This window comes from Prionailurus viverrinus, chromosome A2 (assembly GCF_022837055.1).
Source record: "Prionailurus viverrinus isolate Anna chromosome A2, UM_Priviv_1.0, whole genome shotgun sequence".
Taxonomy (NCBI): domain Eukaryota; kingdom Metazoa; phylum Chordata; class Mammalia; order Carnivora; family Felidae; genus Prionailurus; species Prionailurus viverrinus.
Genome location: NC_062562.1, coordinates 24,812,583 through 24,830,273, shown reverse-complemented (window position 1 = coordinate 24,830,273; position 17,691 = coordinate 24,812,583). Strand labels below are relative to the sequence as shown.

At 39.0% G+C, this 17,691-nt stretch overlaps 1 protein-coding gene across 4 annotated transcripts in view; it reads left to right on the top strand.

Annotated features, from left to right (window-relative positions):
- The window catches only part of DNAH12 (dynein axonemal heavy chain 12), a 227,759-nt gene that overhangs the window by 110,459 nt on the left and 99,609 nt on the right, over window positions 1-17,691 (top strand). For all 4 annotated transcript variants that reach the window (XM_047849470.1, XM_047849472.1, XM_047849471.1 and 1 more), the window contains 4 exons: window positions 650-838; window positions 2,484-2,635; window positions 7,254-7,392; window positions 9,003-9,169. In XM_047849470.1, the coding sequence (XP_047705426.1) occupies window positions 650-838; window positions 2,484-2,635; window positions 7,254-7,392; window positions 9,003-9,169 (647 nt within the window). The remainder of the gene's footprint in view (window positions 1-649; window positions 839-2,483; window positions 2,636-7,253; window positions 7,393-9,002; window positions 9,170-17,691) is intronic.

The following is a 17,691-nucleotide window of genomic DNA, read 5'->3' as shown; positions in this document are numbered from 1 at the left end:
AAGGCATGTACCTAGAGTAAAATTCAAAAGGCAAAAGCAGATTTTCTATCCATACTAGTGCCCTAGCCATTCTCAAGGCAAATACCATTACCTGCCTTAAGTAGCCTGCTGGAGGTATTTGATCCATACTCTCTTTTATGTGAATACATGTTTTACACATGTTAACATACTATGCATGCAGATTTGTACCTTTTCTCACAATATACCTTAGAGATTGTCCCATATCCGTATACATATTGAGTTACCTTTTTAAACAGCTGCGTGTATTCCAATATGCATAGCATAATCCAATTAAATAGAGCCTTATTGAAGAACATTTGGGTCGCTCCTTATCTTTGGCTGTCACCAGCAGTGCTGCAGTAAATATTCTTATGTATACATCATTTTGACAGGTGGTAATATATTCAAGGATAAACTCCTAAAAGAGAAATTCCTAGATCACTTGGCATGGACATTTTAAATTTAGATAGATAGTGCTAGAGAAATAACGCTCTCTGTGACTTAACTGTGCTCCATTCCACTTTACCTGGACATCTGACCCTTTCTAAATATGTTAACCAGGCCTCCTTAATATGTAAAATTTTAGTTAATTTGTGAGAAATTTATTTTAAATTATTAGTTTAAATTAAAACAATTTTTTAACCAACAGGCTTCCTTCGTATTTTCTTTGATTTGGTCCATTGGAGGGAGTTGTGATACAGAGGGTCGGATTGTTTTTGACACCTTCCTACGGTTAATCATAATGGGAAGAGACGTAAACAACCCGGTGCCAGACTCTGTGGGTAAATGGGAATGCCACTTTGATGAAAAAGGCCTGGTCTATGACTACATGTATGAGGTATGATATAAAATACTTGGTATGGTAAGTTACAAAACACAAAGTCTTGGGTCAGCAGGCAAAACTGGGTTCCCAGTTGTTTTGACCCCTGTAGTTGGTGTTTTAGTCCCTTCTCTTTAGCTTCTCCTCCTTTAACTTGTGGACAGTGTAGATAACTTTCTTTTTTTTTTTTTAATTTTTTTTCAACGTTTATTTATTTTTGGGACAGAGAGAGACAGAGCATGAACGGGGGAGGGGCAGAGAGAGAGGGAGACACAGAATCGGAAACAGGCTCCAGGCTCTGAACCATCAGCCCAGAGCCCGACGCGGGGCTCGAACTCACAGACCGCGAGATCGTGACCTGGCTGAAGTCGGACGCTTAACCGACTGCGCCACCCAGGTGCCCCTGTAGATAACTTTCTTTAAGGATATTTTATAATTTCAGATTTAAGTTAAATATATTTTCTCCACTTAAAAATAATAATTAATGGGTTGCCTGGGTGGCTCAGTCGGTTAAGTGTCTGACTCTTGGTTTTGGCTCAGGTCATGATCTCACAGGTCATGAGTTTGAGCCCCACATCAGATTCTGTGCTGACAGTGTGGAGCCTGCTTGGGATTCTCTCTCTCTCTCTCTCTCTCTCTCTCTCTCTCTCTCTCTCTGCCCCTTCCCCACACACTTGCTCTCTCTCTTCCTCTCTCAAGGATAAATGGACGTTAAAAAATAATAATTTGCAAAAAGATTCTTTTAAACAGCAAGCACCTGAAAAATCATTTGATTCATGCAAATTTTACTTCAGAGACATACGATCTGTGGAGGGCTTTGTTACAACTTTAACTAAATCTCGGGATTTATAGATAGAGAAGCATGCCTAGAAAGGTGAGTGGCTAGCAGAGCCAGGACTCGAATCCAGCTCTCCTGACTACTAGTGTGGAAATATTTCCCCAACACCATGCTAATATAGAATTTTAAGAATATGGCCAGAGAGAGAGAGAGAGAGAGAGAGAGAGAGAGAGAGAGAGAGAGAGTTTTATCTTCATTAGTCATAGTGGGAAGTAAAAAAAAAAATCTCTAAAACTAAAAAATCAAGAGATGATCACACAATTAGATTCTTTGAGTTGGAGGCGAATCCCAAAATGTCCAGCTTAAAGAGGCAAAGGTAGTTGCTACTGGAGAGGAGAAAACGAGAGTGGGAAACTGCTCTTTTTCTTAACCTTTGTAAAAGTTTTAACTCTAAAATATGTGCATTTGTAACTTTGATAAAAATAAAAGCTAAAACCTAAAAAAAAGAATATGAATTACTAAAGACATATACACTCAAACTTGGAAAATTACCACCATCCAGACACATACCATATACAAACACAATTTGCTAGAAAACAGGAAAAGATTTTTCAATGCCAGCCATAACACTGAAGCAGGGGGATAATTAATCCAAAGATAAATGTGTGTTTCTTAAATAGGGTGGTGGATTCATAGGTGCTGATTAATCTACTTCATGACTATAAAATGTCATATATGTTATTTTAGATGAATTATTCCTACAGAAAGTTTTTATTATTATGATAGACTAGGGTTTTTAAAAGCGAATATGATAACAGTATGTTAAAAAGAGACTTTCAGATGTCAAGTGCATGATTCTATTTTAAAACTTATGTTCTCTTGTAGTTGAAAAACCGAGGTCGCTGGGTCCACTGGAATGAATTAATTAAAAGTGCTTATCTAGGAGAAAAACATGTCAAGATTCAAGATATAATAGTCCCTACAATGGACACAATTAGATATACATTTCTAATGGATTTGAGTATTACCTATGCAAAGTAAGAAACTCTTATGAAAATGCATTTTAAATATAACAGTGCCATTCTAATAGGATCATAGGATTTTTGAAGTAAACTTAAAGGTAATCCATTTTCAGATAATGGAGACCCTCGGGGACTAATTGACATGCTAGCAGTGACCTCTGTTACTAGTGGTAAACCTAGAATCCAGGTTTTTCTCCTGCCTACTCCAGAAAATTACCCGCCATATTTGTTGCCTCATAAACCACTTTATATTTCTTGTATTTGTAACAGCAGACTAAAAGTCAGTTGCAGTTGGTGAAAGGCATGCATTCTACTCACAAGTTCAATATGCTCCTGAGTATCAGACACACTATGATCCGCAACCTCCCACTTAGAATTTTTCAAGTATGTCCTATGCCAGTTCTTCATAGCTTAAGATGAATGTGGAGATCTCAGACTTAAATCAGAAGAGCCCATCAAAGAAGAGGACAGGAAACTGATCAAAAGTCTAGTCTGTACTGTAGGCATATTCATACCAACTTTCTTAATAACATTTCTGTAGTTATTTTTCTTTTAAAACATTAGGCATAATTTATCATTGATGCTATTTAAATGAGACAAGCTTACATAGTGTGCATGAATGTCATGGTTTGTTTTTGATGAAGAACCTGTTTTTACCTGAATTTTGTGACAGTTTTATCTTTTTAATTAAAGAAAAAACAGAAAAAAATAGCCCGTGAGGTACATTATTTCTATTATTAGATTAAAAATTTTTTTAATCCAGTCTGGTTAACATACAGTGTTATACGTTAGTTTCAGGTTTACAATATAGTGATTCAAAACTTCTATACATTACTCAGTGCTTATTTGTTAAAATTTTACACGTAGAGGCTAATATTGAAAAGAAAAAGGAACGGAAGGCACTTGCCAATTCTGGGGATACCCTAGTATAAGAATTCTTTTCCCCTTTTGTGCCATGAACTATTTGTCAGAATAATGCTTTTTAAAAATGTTTTTATTATTTTTTAGAATAATGCTTTTAAATGAATACATACAAATACAAAATTGTGAAGGAAAGGACATATTGAAATACATTTACTAAAATATTGAACAAATTTGACCTATGTTTGTGTAATTCATGTTTGTTGACACATTAAGATCGATGATCTAGCAGTGAGTCTGATGCCCATCACAATTTTGAAGAAGTAATAAGCATAAGTGATATTTTTGAGATATCTGTAACCATTGTAATATTTAGAATATTATCTGTGATTTCTATTGGTGACAAAGACACTGATACAACTGCTCCATTTTAGTTAAGGATAGTAAAAGCAAAGATAGAACTTTTTTGTTATCCAAGTTCACAGATTCTCTGAACACTAGGAATTTCTTCCATTGGTCCTGGGCCCCAAGTTAAGAACAGTATTTTATTTTATTTATTTTTTAATTTTTTAAATGTTTGTTTATTTTTGAGAGACAGAGCATGAGCAGGGGAGGGGCAGAGAGCGAGGGAGGCACAGAACACAAAGCAGGCTCGAGGCTCTGAGCTGTCAGCATGGAGCCCGAGGTGGGACACAAACTCACAAACTGCGAGATCATGACCTGAGCAGAAGTCAGATGCTCAACCAACTGAGTCACCCAGGTGCCCCAAGAACAGGATTTTATTAAAAAAATTTTTTTAACAAATAGTTGTCTATAAGGCAAGTGTTACTCAGACTGAAACATGTAGATGAAGTTTCAGGGGCCACCATAGTTCTTTTTTTTTTTTTTTCTAATTTCTATTTAATTAATTAATTAATTTATTTATTTTTTTAATTTTTTTTTTCAATGTTTATTTATTTTTGGGACAGAGAGAGACAGAGCATGAACGGGGGAGGGGCAGAGAGAGAGGGAGACACAGAATCGGAAACAGGCTCCAGGCTCTGAGCCATCAGCCCAGAGCCCGACGCGGGGCTCGAACTCATGGACCGCGAGATCGTGACCTGGCTGAAGTCGGACGCTTAACCGACTGCGCCACCCAGGCGCCCCTAATTTACTTTTTTAATTTACATCCAAGTTAGCATATAGTGTAACAATGATTTCTGGAGTAGATTCCTTAATGCCCCCTTGCCCTTTTAGCCTGTCTCCCTTCCCACAACCCCTCCAGCAACCCTCTGTTTTCCATATTTAAGAGTCTTTTATGTTTTTGTCCCCCTCCCTGTTTTTATATTATTTTTGCTTCCCTTCCATTATGTTCATCTGTTTTGTATCTTAAAGTCCTTATATGAGTGAAGTCATATGATATTTCTCCTTCTCTGACTGACTTATTTTGCTTAGCATAATAGCCTCTAGTTCCATCCACGTAGTTGCAATGGCAAGATTTCATTCTTTTTTATTGCTGAGTAATACTCCATCGTGTGTGTATATATATATACTTGTATATATATATACAAGTGTGTATATATATATACTATGGCTCTTTCCATACTTTGGCTATTGTTGATAGCAGTGCTGTAAACATTGGGGTATGTGTGACCCTATGAATCAGCATTCCTGTATCCTTTGGGTAAATTCCTAGTAGTAGAACTCCTGGGTCATAGGGTAGTTTTATTTTTAATTTTTTGAGGAACTTCCGTACTGTTTTCCAGAGTGGCTGCACCAGTTTGCATTTCCACCAGCAGCACAAAAGAGATCCTCTTTCTCTGCATCTTCGCCAACATCTGTTGTTGCCTGAGTTGTTAATGTTAGCCATTCTGACAGGTGTGAGGTGGTATCTCTTTGTGGTTTTGATTTGTATTTCCCAGATGATGAGTGATGTTGAGCATTTTTTCATGTGTCGGTTGGCCATCTGGATGTCTTCTTTGGAGAAATGTCTATTCATGTCTTCTGCCCATTTCTTCACTGGATTATTTGTGTTTTGGGTGTTGAGTTTGAGAAGTTCTTGATAGATTTAGATACTAACCCTTTATCTGATATGTCATTTGCAAATATCTTCTCCCATTCTGTTGGTTGCCTTTTAGTTTTGCTGATTTTTCCTTCACTGTGTAGAAGCTTTTTATTTTGATGAGATCCCAATAGTTCATTTTTGCTTTTGTTTCCCTTGCCTCCGGAGACATGTTGAGTAAGAAGTTGCTGCAGCCAAGGTCAAAGACGTTTTGCCTGCTTTCTCCTCAAGGATTTTGATGGCTTCCTGTCTTACATTGAGGTCTTTCATCCATTTTGAGTCTATTTTTGTGTGTGGTGTAATAAAGTGGTCCAGGTTCATTCTTCTGCATGTCACTGTCCAGTTTTCCCAGCACCACTTGCTGAAGAGGCTGTCTTTATTCCATTGGATATTCTTTCCTGCTTTGTCAAAGATTAGTTGGCCATATGTTTGTGGGTCCATTTCTGGGTTCTCTATTCTGTTCCATTGATCAGAGTGTCTGTTCTTGTGCCTGTATGGGCCACTGTAGTTCTAAAAGAACTTTAATTTTATGGTGCTACAGTGATAATTTTTGAAATTAATATTAGCATAATTTGCGTCCCTTAGATGACCGTGTACAACAGGACACTGCTTCTCAGCTTTAGCATCCATCCTTGTGTTTGTCTTTATGTATTGTGGGGTGCCAAATTATCACTCAGAGTGTCGGTATTTTTAATTCTAAACAAGATTTCCACTGTGATTCCCCACAGTTCTGTGGACATAAATTCATAAGATTTTTTTTCCTTTTTAAATTAGTTATGATCACTCAAGAATGAGAAACCCTGGGGCTTCTGGGTAGCTTAGTCAGTTAAGTTTCTGACTTTGGCTCAGGTTCATGGATTTGAGCCCCACATCCAGCTCTCTGTTGTCAGCACAGAGCCTGCTTCAGATCCTCTGTTCCCCTATCTCTTTGCCCCTCCCCACTTGCACTCTCTCTCTCAAAACTAACATTAAATAAAAAAAAAGAATGAGAAACTCTGCTTGAGGCCCCACTGAATTGAGAATTCCTTAGAGTTTACTTTTAGACAAGTGTTTCTTTTTTTTTTTAATTTTTTAATGTTTATTTATTCTTGAGAGAGAAACAGAGACAGAGTGTGAGTGGGGGAGGGTCAGAGAGAGAGGGAGACACAGAATCTGAAGCAGGCTCCAGGCTCTGAGCTGTCAGCACAAAGCCTGACGTGGCGCTTTAGACAAATGTTTCTAAAGGCTATTCTAAAATGCTATTTTAGATTCTAAAATCTGGTTAAGAGGTATATATCACTATTAGCTTTAGACTTCATGGTCACCTAGTTTTTACAAACTGTGAAACAGCCTAATCCTGTCTTACTGTCTCACCTTATTAGTCTCTTCCACATTGCACCCCCTTGCCCATACCTCCAACTGAAAGTACAAAAATACATCCCTTTTCTGAGGAGACAAGCTTTAGCTTTCTTTTCTGAAAAGCAAAGCATGTTATTACTTGTTTATGAGTGGTTTTGCATATAGTAATGTTACATCTGTCCAAATAATAGTTTGATACTATAAAAGTCTCAGTAACAGTAAACGAAGTGTGTGCCAGTCCTCACTTTTTTTCAGTCTTACATGATTAAAACAGGAATTTTTAGATGAAGGTGATTTGATTATTTAAGTTTGCAACCAATTTCAGCCTTCTTCAGTAAAAATGTTATTCTGTCTTTTTCCCTTTCAAATGATATGTTCATTGTTTTCATAAAGGCCATTGCTTTTTGTGGGTCCAACCGGTACAGGAAAATCAGTGTATGTGAAGGATAAACTAATGAATCACTTGGAAAAGGACGAGTATTTCCCTTTTTATATTAATTTCTCTGCACGGACCAGTGCCAACCAGGTTCAGGTTAGTTTAAACCCAGAAACATGGGTCAATAATGAACTTTTTTACCTTATTTGATTAGTTTTTAAAATTGTATATTAAGGGTGGGAGGGAGGGGAGGGTGGGTGATGGGTATAGAGGAGGGCATCTTTTGGGATGAGCACTGGGCGTTGTATGGAAACCAATTTGATAATAAATTATGAGCAGCTGTGTAAATCTTCTATAAATTTAAGTAAAACTAAAGAACTCTTGGTTTTTGCATTATAAGTAAGTTTCTGTTTTTTTTTTTTAATTTTTTAATTTATTTTTGAGAAAGAGCACAAGTGGGAGCAGGGGAGGGACAGAGAGAGGGGAACAGAAGATCCTAAGTGGGCTCTGTGCTGACAGCAGGGAGCCAGATGTGGGGCTCCATGACCTGAGTGGAAGTCAGGGGCTTAATTGCTTAATCGGCTGAGCCACCCAGGTACCCCTATAAGTAAGGTTTTAAAAACAAGTTTTAAGGCAAAAGTTCAAGAGAGCATTTTTAAAAAATTTATGTTCCCATCTGTATTAATTAAATTTTGGGGTTGAATATTGATTTTTATTTTAAACTTGACTATTTAAAAACAAAGGATAAGAGGCACCCCAGTTGAGGCGCCTGGGTGGCTCAATTGGTTAAGCAACCAACTCTTGATTTTGGCTCAGATCATGATCTTATGGTTCCTGGGATGGATCCCCACATCTGGCTCTGTGCTGACATTAGTGGGGACTGCTTGGGATTCTCTCTTTTCTGCTTTCTCTGCCCCTTCCTTGCTCACACACACATGTGTGCACTCTCTCTCAAATAAATTTTGAAAACATAAAAGGACACCAACATAATAATGTTGGAACCACATTCAAAGGAACATTTTTGCATGATTGCTAAATTATTGAGCTTTGTCATCCTTTTTTGTAAGCACCAGAAGAAGCCACAGTTGATTTCTTAACTGCAGAAGACACCGGGGGAGAGAAAGAGAGAACAAGAAATTTCAACTGTTCGTTTTAAACTTTCCTAGAGGGTCCCTAAGGGTGTTTACTGCCTACTGAAGCTCTGTCCATGAAAGATCTTTCAAACTGTGGATTTTTGTATGATCTTCGGTGACAATAGGTGACAGGAACCTAGCAGCTGGGCATCCCCATCTTTGTGCCAAGTTTAAAGTACTGCATGAGACCCTTTCTAGTCACCATTTTAATCATCCATGCCTAAATTCATGTGTGTGCATTGTCACCTGACCTATGGGACTCATTTCTGTTGTTTTAAGCCTATAGAATTCCCTTAATTTCAAAGTCGTATAAATTTAGATTTGTGCTTTTAGACATGAAGTTAAAGTTAATAGGTATGTTGGGGTATCCAATGAGGAAAATATTTTGCATTTGTGTGCAATATAAATATATAAATAGGTATGTATGTAACAATTCTGAGCCCATAGAAGGATTTCAGTAAATGCTTTTTGATGTTGAATATAATAAGGTTTGATATCACCCTAAAAATGAATAAATATAAACACACAAGAGTGCTTCTTGTCATTATTTCCTTATACAATTAGACTGTAAATTCTTTTTTTTCCCCCTAATGTTAAGTATGGCTTTAAATACTACTCTTCTTTATATTTTAGAATATTATTATGGCTAGATTGGATAAAAGACGCAAAGGAGTTTTTGGACCACCTATGGGAAAGAAGTGTGTAATTTTTATAGATGACATGAATATGCCTACATTGGAGAAATACGGAGCTCAACCTCCTATTGAATTATTACGACAATTTTTTGACTGTGGGAACTGGTAACTATTTAACTGAAGTTTTAATTAGCCATGCTAAAGTCATTTTTGTTCTCTTTTTCTATTTGACTCACATTAAAGTAATACCTATTTTCAATATTTATGGGAAAAAAACGGTTGCTTAGATTTTCCTCTACAGAAATTTTTAGAAGACTTTTCTATACCTTTTGATGACATTCTGTCCTCTGAACGTGTGAGATTACTGGGATGGGTAATCCGGTATTGGAAATGTATTTATTCAATAATGTAGTAAACTCTTTCCTTTTCAACTATTATTTTCAGTCACTGAAAATAACTTACAGATTACATCTTTCAAAGTTCCATTCTCCCAGGGCTGAGAATTTGTGGGTAGGCTTCAAACTAAGGAACCATAATCAGCACCCTATGCCTCTGCTGCTTTAAATTTCTGTATTTTATGTGACTGCCATATCTTTGAGATAGGACTGCCATATCTTTGAGAAAGATTTGTCAAAACCATTTTGGTTTTGACAGCAATTTCATAGATAATTCTTCCCCTCCCTCCATCCCATTTTTATGATGATATGATTAGTTTCCAATATGTGAGATGTTGTATTTTTTAGTTAGGATTAGTAATTCTTCATTCCCTCCTCTTAAATATACTTCCCTAAGGCCCCAGTATGCATGGTTTTTCATTTGTTTGTTTGTTTGTTTGTTAATCAAAGGCAAGGGTCGACTAATGTTGAAGCTTAGTCATATTTTTGAAATACATTTTTGTTATCACTACAGACCCTTGGAATCCTGCCTCCAGGAGATAACTCCTATTCCTTCAAGGTGTTTTTTTTCTATACAAATACATTTTTATTTTAAAAAACAGACATGTTATACAATGTTTTATAACTTATTTTCACTTAAAAATTTATCTTGAGCACCTATTCATGTTGTTTATTTCATTCATTTTATTGGCCTTTTATTTTTTCATTTCACTGGCTTTTTTTTTTTTATGAAATTTATTGACAAATTGGTTTCCATACAACACCCAGTGCTCATCCCAAAGGGTGCCCTCCTCAATACCCATCACCCACCCTCTCCTCCCTCCCACCCCCCATCAACCCTCAGTTTGTTCTCAGTTTTTAAGTCTCTTATGCTTTGGCTCTCTCCCATTCTAACCTCTTTTTTTTTTTTTTTCCTTCCCCTCCCCCATGGGTTCCTGTGAAGTTTCTCAGGATCCACATAAGAGTGAAACCATATGGTATCTGTCTTTCTCTGTATGGCTTATTTCACTTAGCATCACACTCTCCAGTTCCATCCACGTTGCTACAAAAGGCCATATTTCATTTTTTCTCATTGCCACGTAATATTCCATTGTGTATATAAACCACAATTTCTTTATCCATTCATCAGTTGATGGACATTTAGGCTCTTTCCATAATTTGGCTATTGTTGAGAGTGCTGCTATGAACATTGGGGTACAAGTGGCCCTATGCATCAGTGCTCCTGTATCCCTTGGATAAATTCCTAGCAGTGCTATTGCTGGGTCATAGGGTAGGTCTATTTTTAATTTTCTGAGGAACCTCCACACTGCTTTCCAGAGCGGCTGCACCAATTTGCATTCCCACCAACAGTGCAAGAGGGTTCCCGTTTCTCCACATCCTCTCCAGCATCTATAGTCTCCTGACTTGTTCATTTTGGCCACTCTGACTGGCGTGAGGTGATACCTGAGTGTGGTTTTGATTTGTATTTCCCTGATAAGGAGCGACGCTGAACATCTTTTCATGTGCCTGTTGGCCATCCGGATGTCTTCTTTAGAGAAGTGTCTATTCATGTTTTCTGCCCATTTCTTCACTGGGTTATTTGTTTTTTGGGTGTGGAGTTTGGTGAGCTCTTTATAGATTTTGGATACTAGCCCTTTGTCCGATGTGTCATTTGCGAATATCTTTTCCCATTCCGTTGGTTGCCTTTTAGTTTTGTTGGTTGTTTCCTTTGCTGTGCAGAAGCTTTTTATCTTCATAAGGTCCCAGTAATTCACTTTTGCTTTTAATTCCCTTGCCTTTGGGGATGTGTCGAGTAAGAGATTGCTACGGCTGAGGTCAGAGAGGTCTTTTCCTGCTTTCTCCTCTAAGGTTTTGATGGTTTCCTGTCTCACATTTAGGTCCTTTATCCATTTTGAGTTTATTTTTGTGAATGGTGTGAGAAAGTGGTCTAGTTTCAACCTTCTGCATGTTGCTGTCCAGTTCTCCCAGCACCATTTGTTAAAGAGGCTGTCTTTTTTCCATTGGATGTTCTTTCCTGCTTTGTCAAAGATGAGTTGGCCATACATTTGTGGGTCTAGTTCTGGGGTTTCTATTCTATTCCATTGGTCTATGTGTCTGTTTTGGTGCCAATACCATGCTGTCTTGATGATGACAGCTTTGTAGTAGAGGCTAAAGTCTGGGATTGTGATGCCTCCTGCTTTGGTCTTCTTCTTCAAAATTCCTTTGGCTATTCGGGGCCTTTTGTGGTTCCATATGAATTTTAGGATTGCTTGTTCTAGTTTCGAGAAGAATGCTGGTGCAATTTTGATTGGGATTGCATTGAATGTGTAGATAGCTTTGGGTAGTATTGACATTTTGACAATATTTATTTTTCCAATCCATGAGCAGGGAATGTCTTTCCATTTCTTTAAATCTTCTTCAATTTCCTTCATAAGCTTTCTATAATTTTCAGCATACAGATCCTTTACATCTTTGGTTAGATTTATTCCTAGGTATTTTATGCTTCTTGGTGCAATTGTGAATGGGATCAGTTTCTTTATTTGTCTTTCTGTTGCTTGTTAGTGTATAAGAATGCAACTGATTTCTGTACATTGATTTTGTATCCTGCAACTTTGCTGAATTCATGTATCAGTTCTAGCAGACTTTTGCTAGAGTCTATCGGATTTTCCATGTATAATATCATGTCATCTGCAAAAAGCAAAAGCTTGACTTCATCTTTGCCAATTTTGATGCCTTTGATTTCCTTTTGTTGTCTGATTGCTGATGCTAGAACTTCCAGCACTATGTTAAACAGCAGCGGTGAGAGTGGGCATCCTTGTCGTGTTCCTGATCTCAGGGAAAAAGCTCTCAGTTTTTCCCCGTTGAGGATGATGTTAGCTGTGGGCTTTTCATAAATGGCTTTTATGATCTTTAAGTATGTTCCTTCTATCCCGACTTTCTCAAGGGTTTTTATTAAGAAAGGGTGCTGGATTTTGTCGAAGGCCTTTTCTGCATCGATTGACAGGATCATATGGTTCTTCTCTTTTTTTTTGTTAATGTGATGTATCACGTTGATTGATTTGCGAATGTTGAACCAGCCCTGCATCCCAGGAATGAATCCCACTTGATCATGGTGAATAATTCTTTTTATATGCCGTTGAATTCGATTTGCTAGTACCTTATTGAGAATTTTTGCATCCATATTCATCAGGGATATTGGCCTGTAGTTCTCTTTTTTTACTGGGTCTCTGTCTGGTTTAGGAATCAAAGTAATACTGGCTTCATAGAATGAGTCTGGAAGTTTTCCTTCCCTTTCTATTTCTTGGAATAGCTTGAGAAGGATAGGTATTATCTCTGCTTTAAACGTCTGGTAGAACTCCCCTGGGAAGCCATCTGGTCCTGGACTCTTATTTGTTGGGAGATTTTTGATAACCGATTCAATTTCTTCACTGGTTATGGGTCTGTTCAAGCTTTCTATTTCCTCCTGATTGAGTTTTGGAAGAGTGTGGTTGTTCAGGAATTTGTCCATTTCTTCCAGGTTGTCCAGTTTGTTGGCATATAATTTTTCATAGTATTCCCTGATAATTGTTTGTATCTCTGAGGGATTGGTTGTAATAATTCCATTTTCATTCATGATTTTATCTATTTGGGTCATCTCCCTTTTCTTTTTGAGAAGCCTGGCTAGAGGTTTGTCAATTTTGTTTATTTTTTCAAAAAACCAACTCTTGGTTTCGTTGATCTGCTCTACAGTTTTTTTAGTTTCTATATTGTTTATTTCTGCCCTGATCTTTATTATTTCTCTTCTTCTGCTGGGCTTAGGCTGCCTTTGCTGTTCTGCTTCTAGTTCCTTTAGGTGTGCTGTTAGATTTTGTATTTGGGATTTTTCTTGTTTCTTGAGATAGGCCTGGATTGCAATGTATTTTCCTCTCAGGACTGCCTTTGCTGCGTCCCAAAGCGTTTGGATTGTTGTATTTTCATTTTCGTTTGTTTCCATATATTTTTTAATTTCTTCTCTAATTGCCTGGTTGACCCACTCATTCGTTAGTAGGGTGTTCTTTAACCTCCATGCTTTTGGAGGTTTTCCAGACTTTTTTCTGTGGTTGATTTCAAGCTTCATAGCATTGTGGTCTGAAAGTAAGCATGGTATAATTTCAATTCTTGTAAACTTATGAAGGGCTGTTTTGTGACCCAGTATATGATCTATCTTGGAGAATGTTCCATGTGCACTCGAGAAGAAAGTATATTCTGTTGCTTTGGGATGCAGAGTTCTAAATATATCTGTCAAGTCCATCTGATCCAATGTCTCATTCAGGGCCCTTGTTTCTTTATTGACCGTGTGTCTAGATGATCTATCCATTTCTGTAAGTGGTGTATTAAAGTCCCCTGCAATTACCACATTCTTATCAATAAGGTTGCTTATGTTTATGAGTAATTGTTTTATATATTTAGGGGCTCCGGTATTCGGTGCATAGACATTTATAATTGTTAGCTCTTCCTGATGGATAGACCCTGTAACTATTATATAATGTCCTTCTTCATCTCTTGTTACAGCCTTTAATTTAAAGTCTAGTTTGTCTGATATAAGTATGGCTACTCCAGCTTTCTTTTGGCTTCCAGTCGCATGATAAATAGTTCTCCATCCCCTCACTCTCAATCTAAAGGTGTCCTCAGGTCTAAAATGAGTCTCTTGTAGACAGCAAATAGATGGGTCTTGTTTTTTTATCCATTCTGATACCCTATGTCTTTTGGTTGGCGCATTTAATCCATTTACATTCAGTGTTATTATAGAAAGATATGGGTTTAGAGTCATTGTGATGTCTGTATGTTTTATGCTTATAGTGATGTCTCTGGGACTTTGTCTCACAGGGTCCCCCTTAGGATCTATTGTAGGGCTGGTTTAGTGGTGACAAATTCCTTCAGTTTTTGTTTGTTTGGGAAGACCTTTATCTCTCCTTCTATTCTAAATGACAGACTTGCTGGATAAAGGATTCTTGGCTGCATATTTTTTCTGTCTAGCACCCTGAAAATCTCATGCCAATTCTTTCTGGCCTGCCAAGTTTCAAAAGAGAGATCAGTCACGAGTCTAATAGGTCTCCCTTTATATGTGAGGGCACGTTTACCCCTTGCTGCTTTCAGAATTTTCTCTTTATCCTTGTATTTTGCCAGTTTCACTATGATATGTTGTGCAGAAGATCGATTCAAGTTACGTCTGAAGGGAGTTCTCTGTTCCTCTTGGATTTCAATGACTTTTTCCTTCCCCAGTTCAGGGAAGTTCTCAACTATTATTTCTTCAAGTACCCCTTCAGCACCTTTCCCTCTCTCTTCCTCCTCTGGGATACCAATTATGCGTATATTATTTCTTTTTAGTGTATCACTTAATTCTCTAATTTTCCCCTCATACTCCTGGATTTTTTTATCTCTCTTTTTCTCAGCTTCCTCTTTTTCCATAACTTTATCTTCTAGTTCACCTATTCTCTCCTCTGCCTCTTCAAGCCGAGCTGTGGTGGTTTCCATTTTGTTATGCATTTCGTTTAAAGCGTTTTTCAGCTCCTCGTGACTGTTCCTTAGTCCCTTGATCTCTGTAGCAAGAGATTCTCTGCTGTCCTGTATACTGTTTTCAAGCCCAGCGATTAATTTTATGACTATTATTCTAAATTCACTTTCTGTTATGTTATTTAAGTCCTTTTTGATCAGCTCATTAGCTGTTGTTATTTCCTGGAGATTCTTCTGAGGGGAATTCTTCCGCTTGGTCATTTTGGATAGTCCCTGGCGTGGTGAGGACCTGCAGGGCACTTCCCCTGTGCTGTGGTGTATAACTGGAGTTGGTGGGCGGGGCCGCAGTCAGACCTGATGTCTGCCCCCAGCCCACCGCTGGGGCCACAGTCAGACTGGTGTGTGCCTTCTCTTCCCCTCTCCTAGGGGCGGGATTCACTGTGGGGTGGTGTGGCTCGTCTGGGCTACTTGCACCCTGCCAGGCTTGTGATGCTGGGGATCTGGCGTATTAGCTGGGGTGGGTAGGCAAGGTGCATGGGGGCAGGAGGGGCAGGCTTAGATCGCTTCTCCTTAGGTGATCCACTTCAGGAGGGGCCCTGTGGCAGCGGGAGGGAGTCAGATCCGCTGCGGAGGTTTGGCTCCGCAGAAGCACAGAGTTGGGTGTTTGCGCGGAGCGAGCAAGTTCCCTGGCAGGAACCAGTTCCCTTTAGGATTTCGGCTGGGGGATGGGCGGGGGAGATGGCGCTGGCGAGCGCCTTTGTTCCCCACCAAACTGAGCTCTGTTGTCAGGGGGCTCAGCAGCTCTCCCTCCCTTTGTCCTCCAGCCTTCCCGCTTTCCGAGCAGAGCTGTTAACTTATGACCTCCCAGACACTAAGTCGCGCTTGTTGTGGGAACACAGTCCGTCAGGCCCCTCCGCTTTTGCAAGCCAGACTCGGGGGCTCTGCTTGGCCGGCGAGCCGCCCCTCCGCCCCGGCTCCCTCCCGCCAGTCCGTGGAGCGCGCACCGCCTCGCCGCCCTTCCTACCCTCTTCCGTGGGCCTCTCGTCTGCGTTTGGCTCCGGCGACTCCGTTCTGCTAATCCTCTGGCGGTTTTCTGGGTTATTTAGGCAGATGTAGATGGAATCTAAGTGATCAGCAGGACGTGCGGTGAGCCCAGCGTCCTCCTAAGCCGCCATCTTGCCGCAACTCCCTCCCATTCAGTGCTCATTGGCTTTTAATACAATTTAGTTGTGTAGATCCTGCCATAATTTATTTAACAAGCCCCCTGCTGATAGTTATTAGGGTTGTTGCCAAAAACCAAGTCATATTTTCATACTTTTTGTTAGGAGTACTATTAGACTAAGGGCTGCCTATATAGATTTCTCCCACATTCCCTGCCCCCTTTTTGTAAGAACTTCAATATTAAAGGACTTAATGGCCTGTTAGAAATAGGCACATTTTCACTCTGGTTCCAACTAAGTTGAGCCATTTATATATTCCTTTCTGATTAAAACTTCTTTGGAGCTTTGCTATTCCCCCATTGTGTCTCTCTTTACATAACAAAAGCATTACAGGTACTATTTAGGCATCTTTATGTGCTCTGAAGATAAGATCTGAGATGCGAAAACAAAATCAGGACTTTGCTGTAAGTAACTGGATGACTATATAATTTATTGTTCAGACTGGGACATTCCTAAGCACAAAAGGGGAGTGTTATTAATAATGACTCCAGGGGCGTCTGGGTGGCTCAGTCGGTTAAGCGGCCGACTTCGGCTCAGGTCATGATCTCACGGTCCGTGAGTTCGAGCCCTGCGTCAGGCTCTGTGCTGACAGCTCAGAGCCTGGAGACTGTTTCAGATTCTGTGTCTCCCTCTCTCTCTGCCCCTCCCCTGTTCAAGCTCTGTCTCTCTCTGTCTCAAAAATAAATAAATGTTAAAAAAAAAAAATTAAAAAAAAAAATAATGACTCCAGGCAAGCACAAACCAGAATTGTCCTAGGCAAAATGGCATATGTGGTCACCCTACCTATAACCAGCTACAAACAAGAATGATCTCTCATCCATGCTTCTGGATTTGGAGTGAGGGAGGAAAAAGTAGAGAGTCAAACTGGAAAGGGAAGGGTAAAATGAAAGGACATTATAGATACCCAGAATTTGGCAACAGAATTAGTGTCACTGGAAGGAGAAATAGGACACTGCTTTAAAAAACATTCTCTTCTGGGGCCCGTGGGTGGCTCAGTTGGTTAAGCATCCGACTTAGCTCAGGTCTTGATCTCGCGGTCAGTGAGTTCCAGCCCCGCGTTGCATTCTGCACTGACAGCTCAAAGCATGGAGACTCCTTTGGATTCTGTGTCTCTGGCTGTCTCTGCCCCTGCCCCACTTGCACTCTGTCTCTCTCAAAAATACATAAACATTAAAAAACACACACCACACACATTCTCTTCACAGACTGGTGGTTGCCTGAGGCAGGGGTTGGGGGATGGGTGAAATAGGTGAAGGGAGTCATAAGGTACAAATTTCCAGTTATATAATGGGTAAGTCTGAGGGATGTAATGGATAGCATGGTGAATATAGTTAATAATACTGTATTGCATATTTGAAAGTAGCTAGGAGAGTGGATTTTGAAAGTTACCACGAGAAAAATTTTGTCATCATGTGTAGTGATGGATGTTAACTTGACTTACTGGGGTAATTGTTTTGCAATATATACAAATATGGAATCATTATGTTGTGCACCTGAAAGGAATATAATGTTATATCAAATAAAAAAATATTTTTAATTATTTTTGCTTTTCTACTCCAAGCATTTTCTAGGGTTCTTCCCTTTATTTATTTAAAACAAATTTTAAATGTTTGTTTATTTT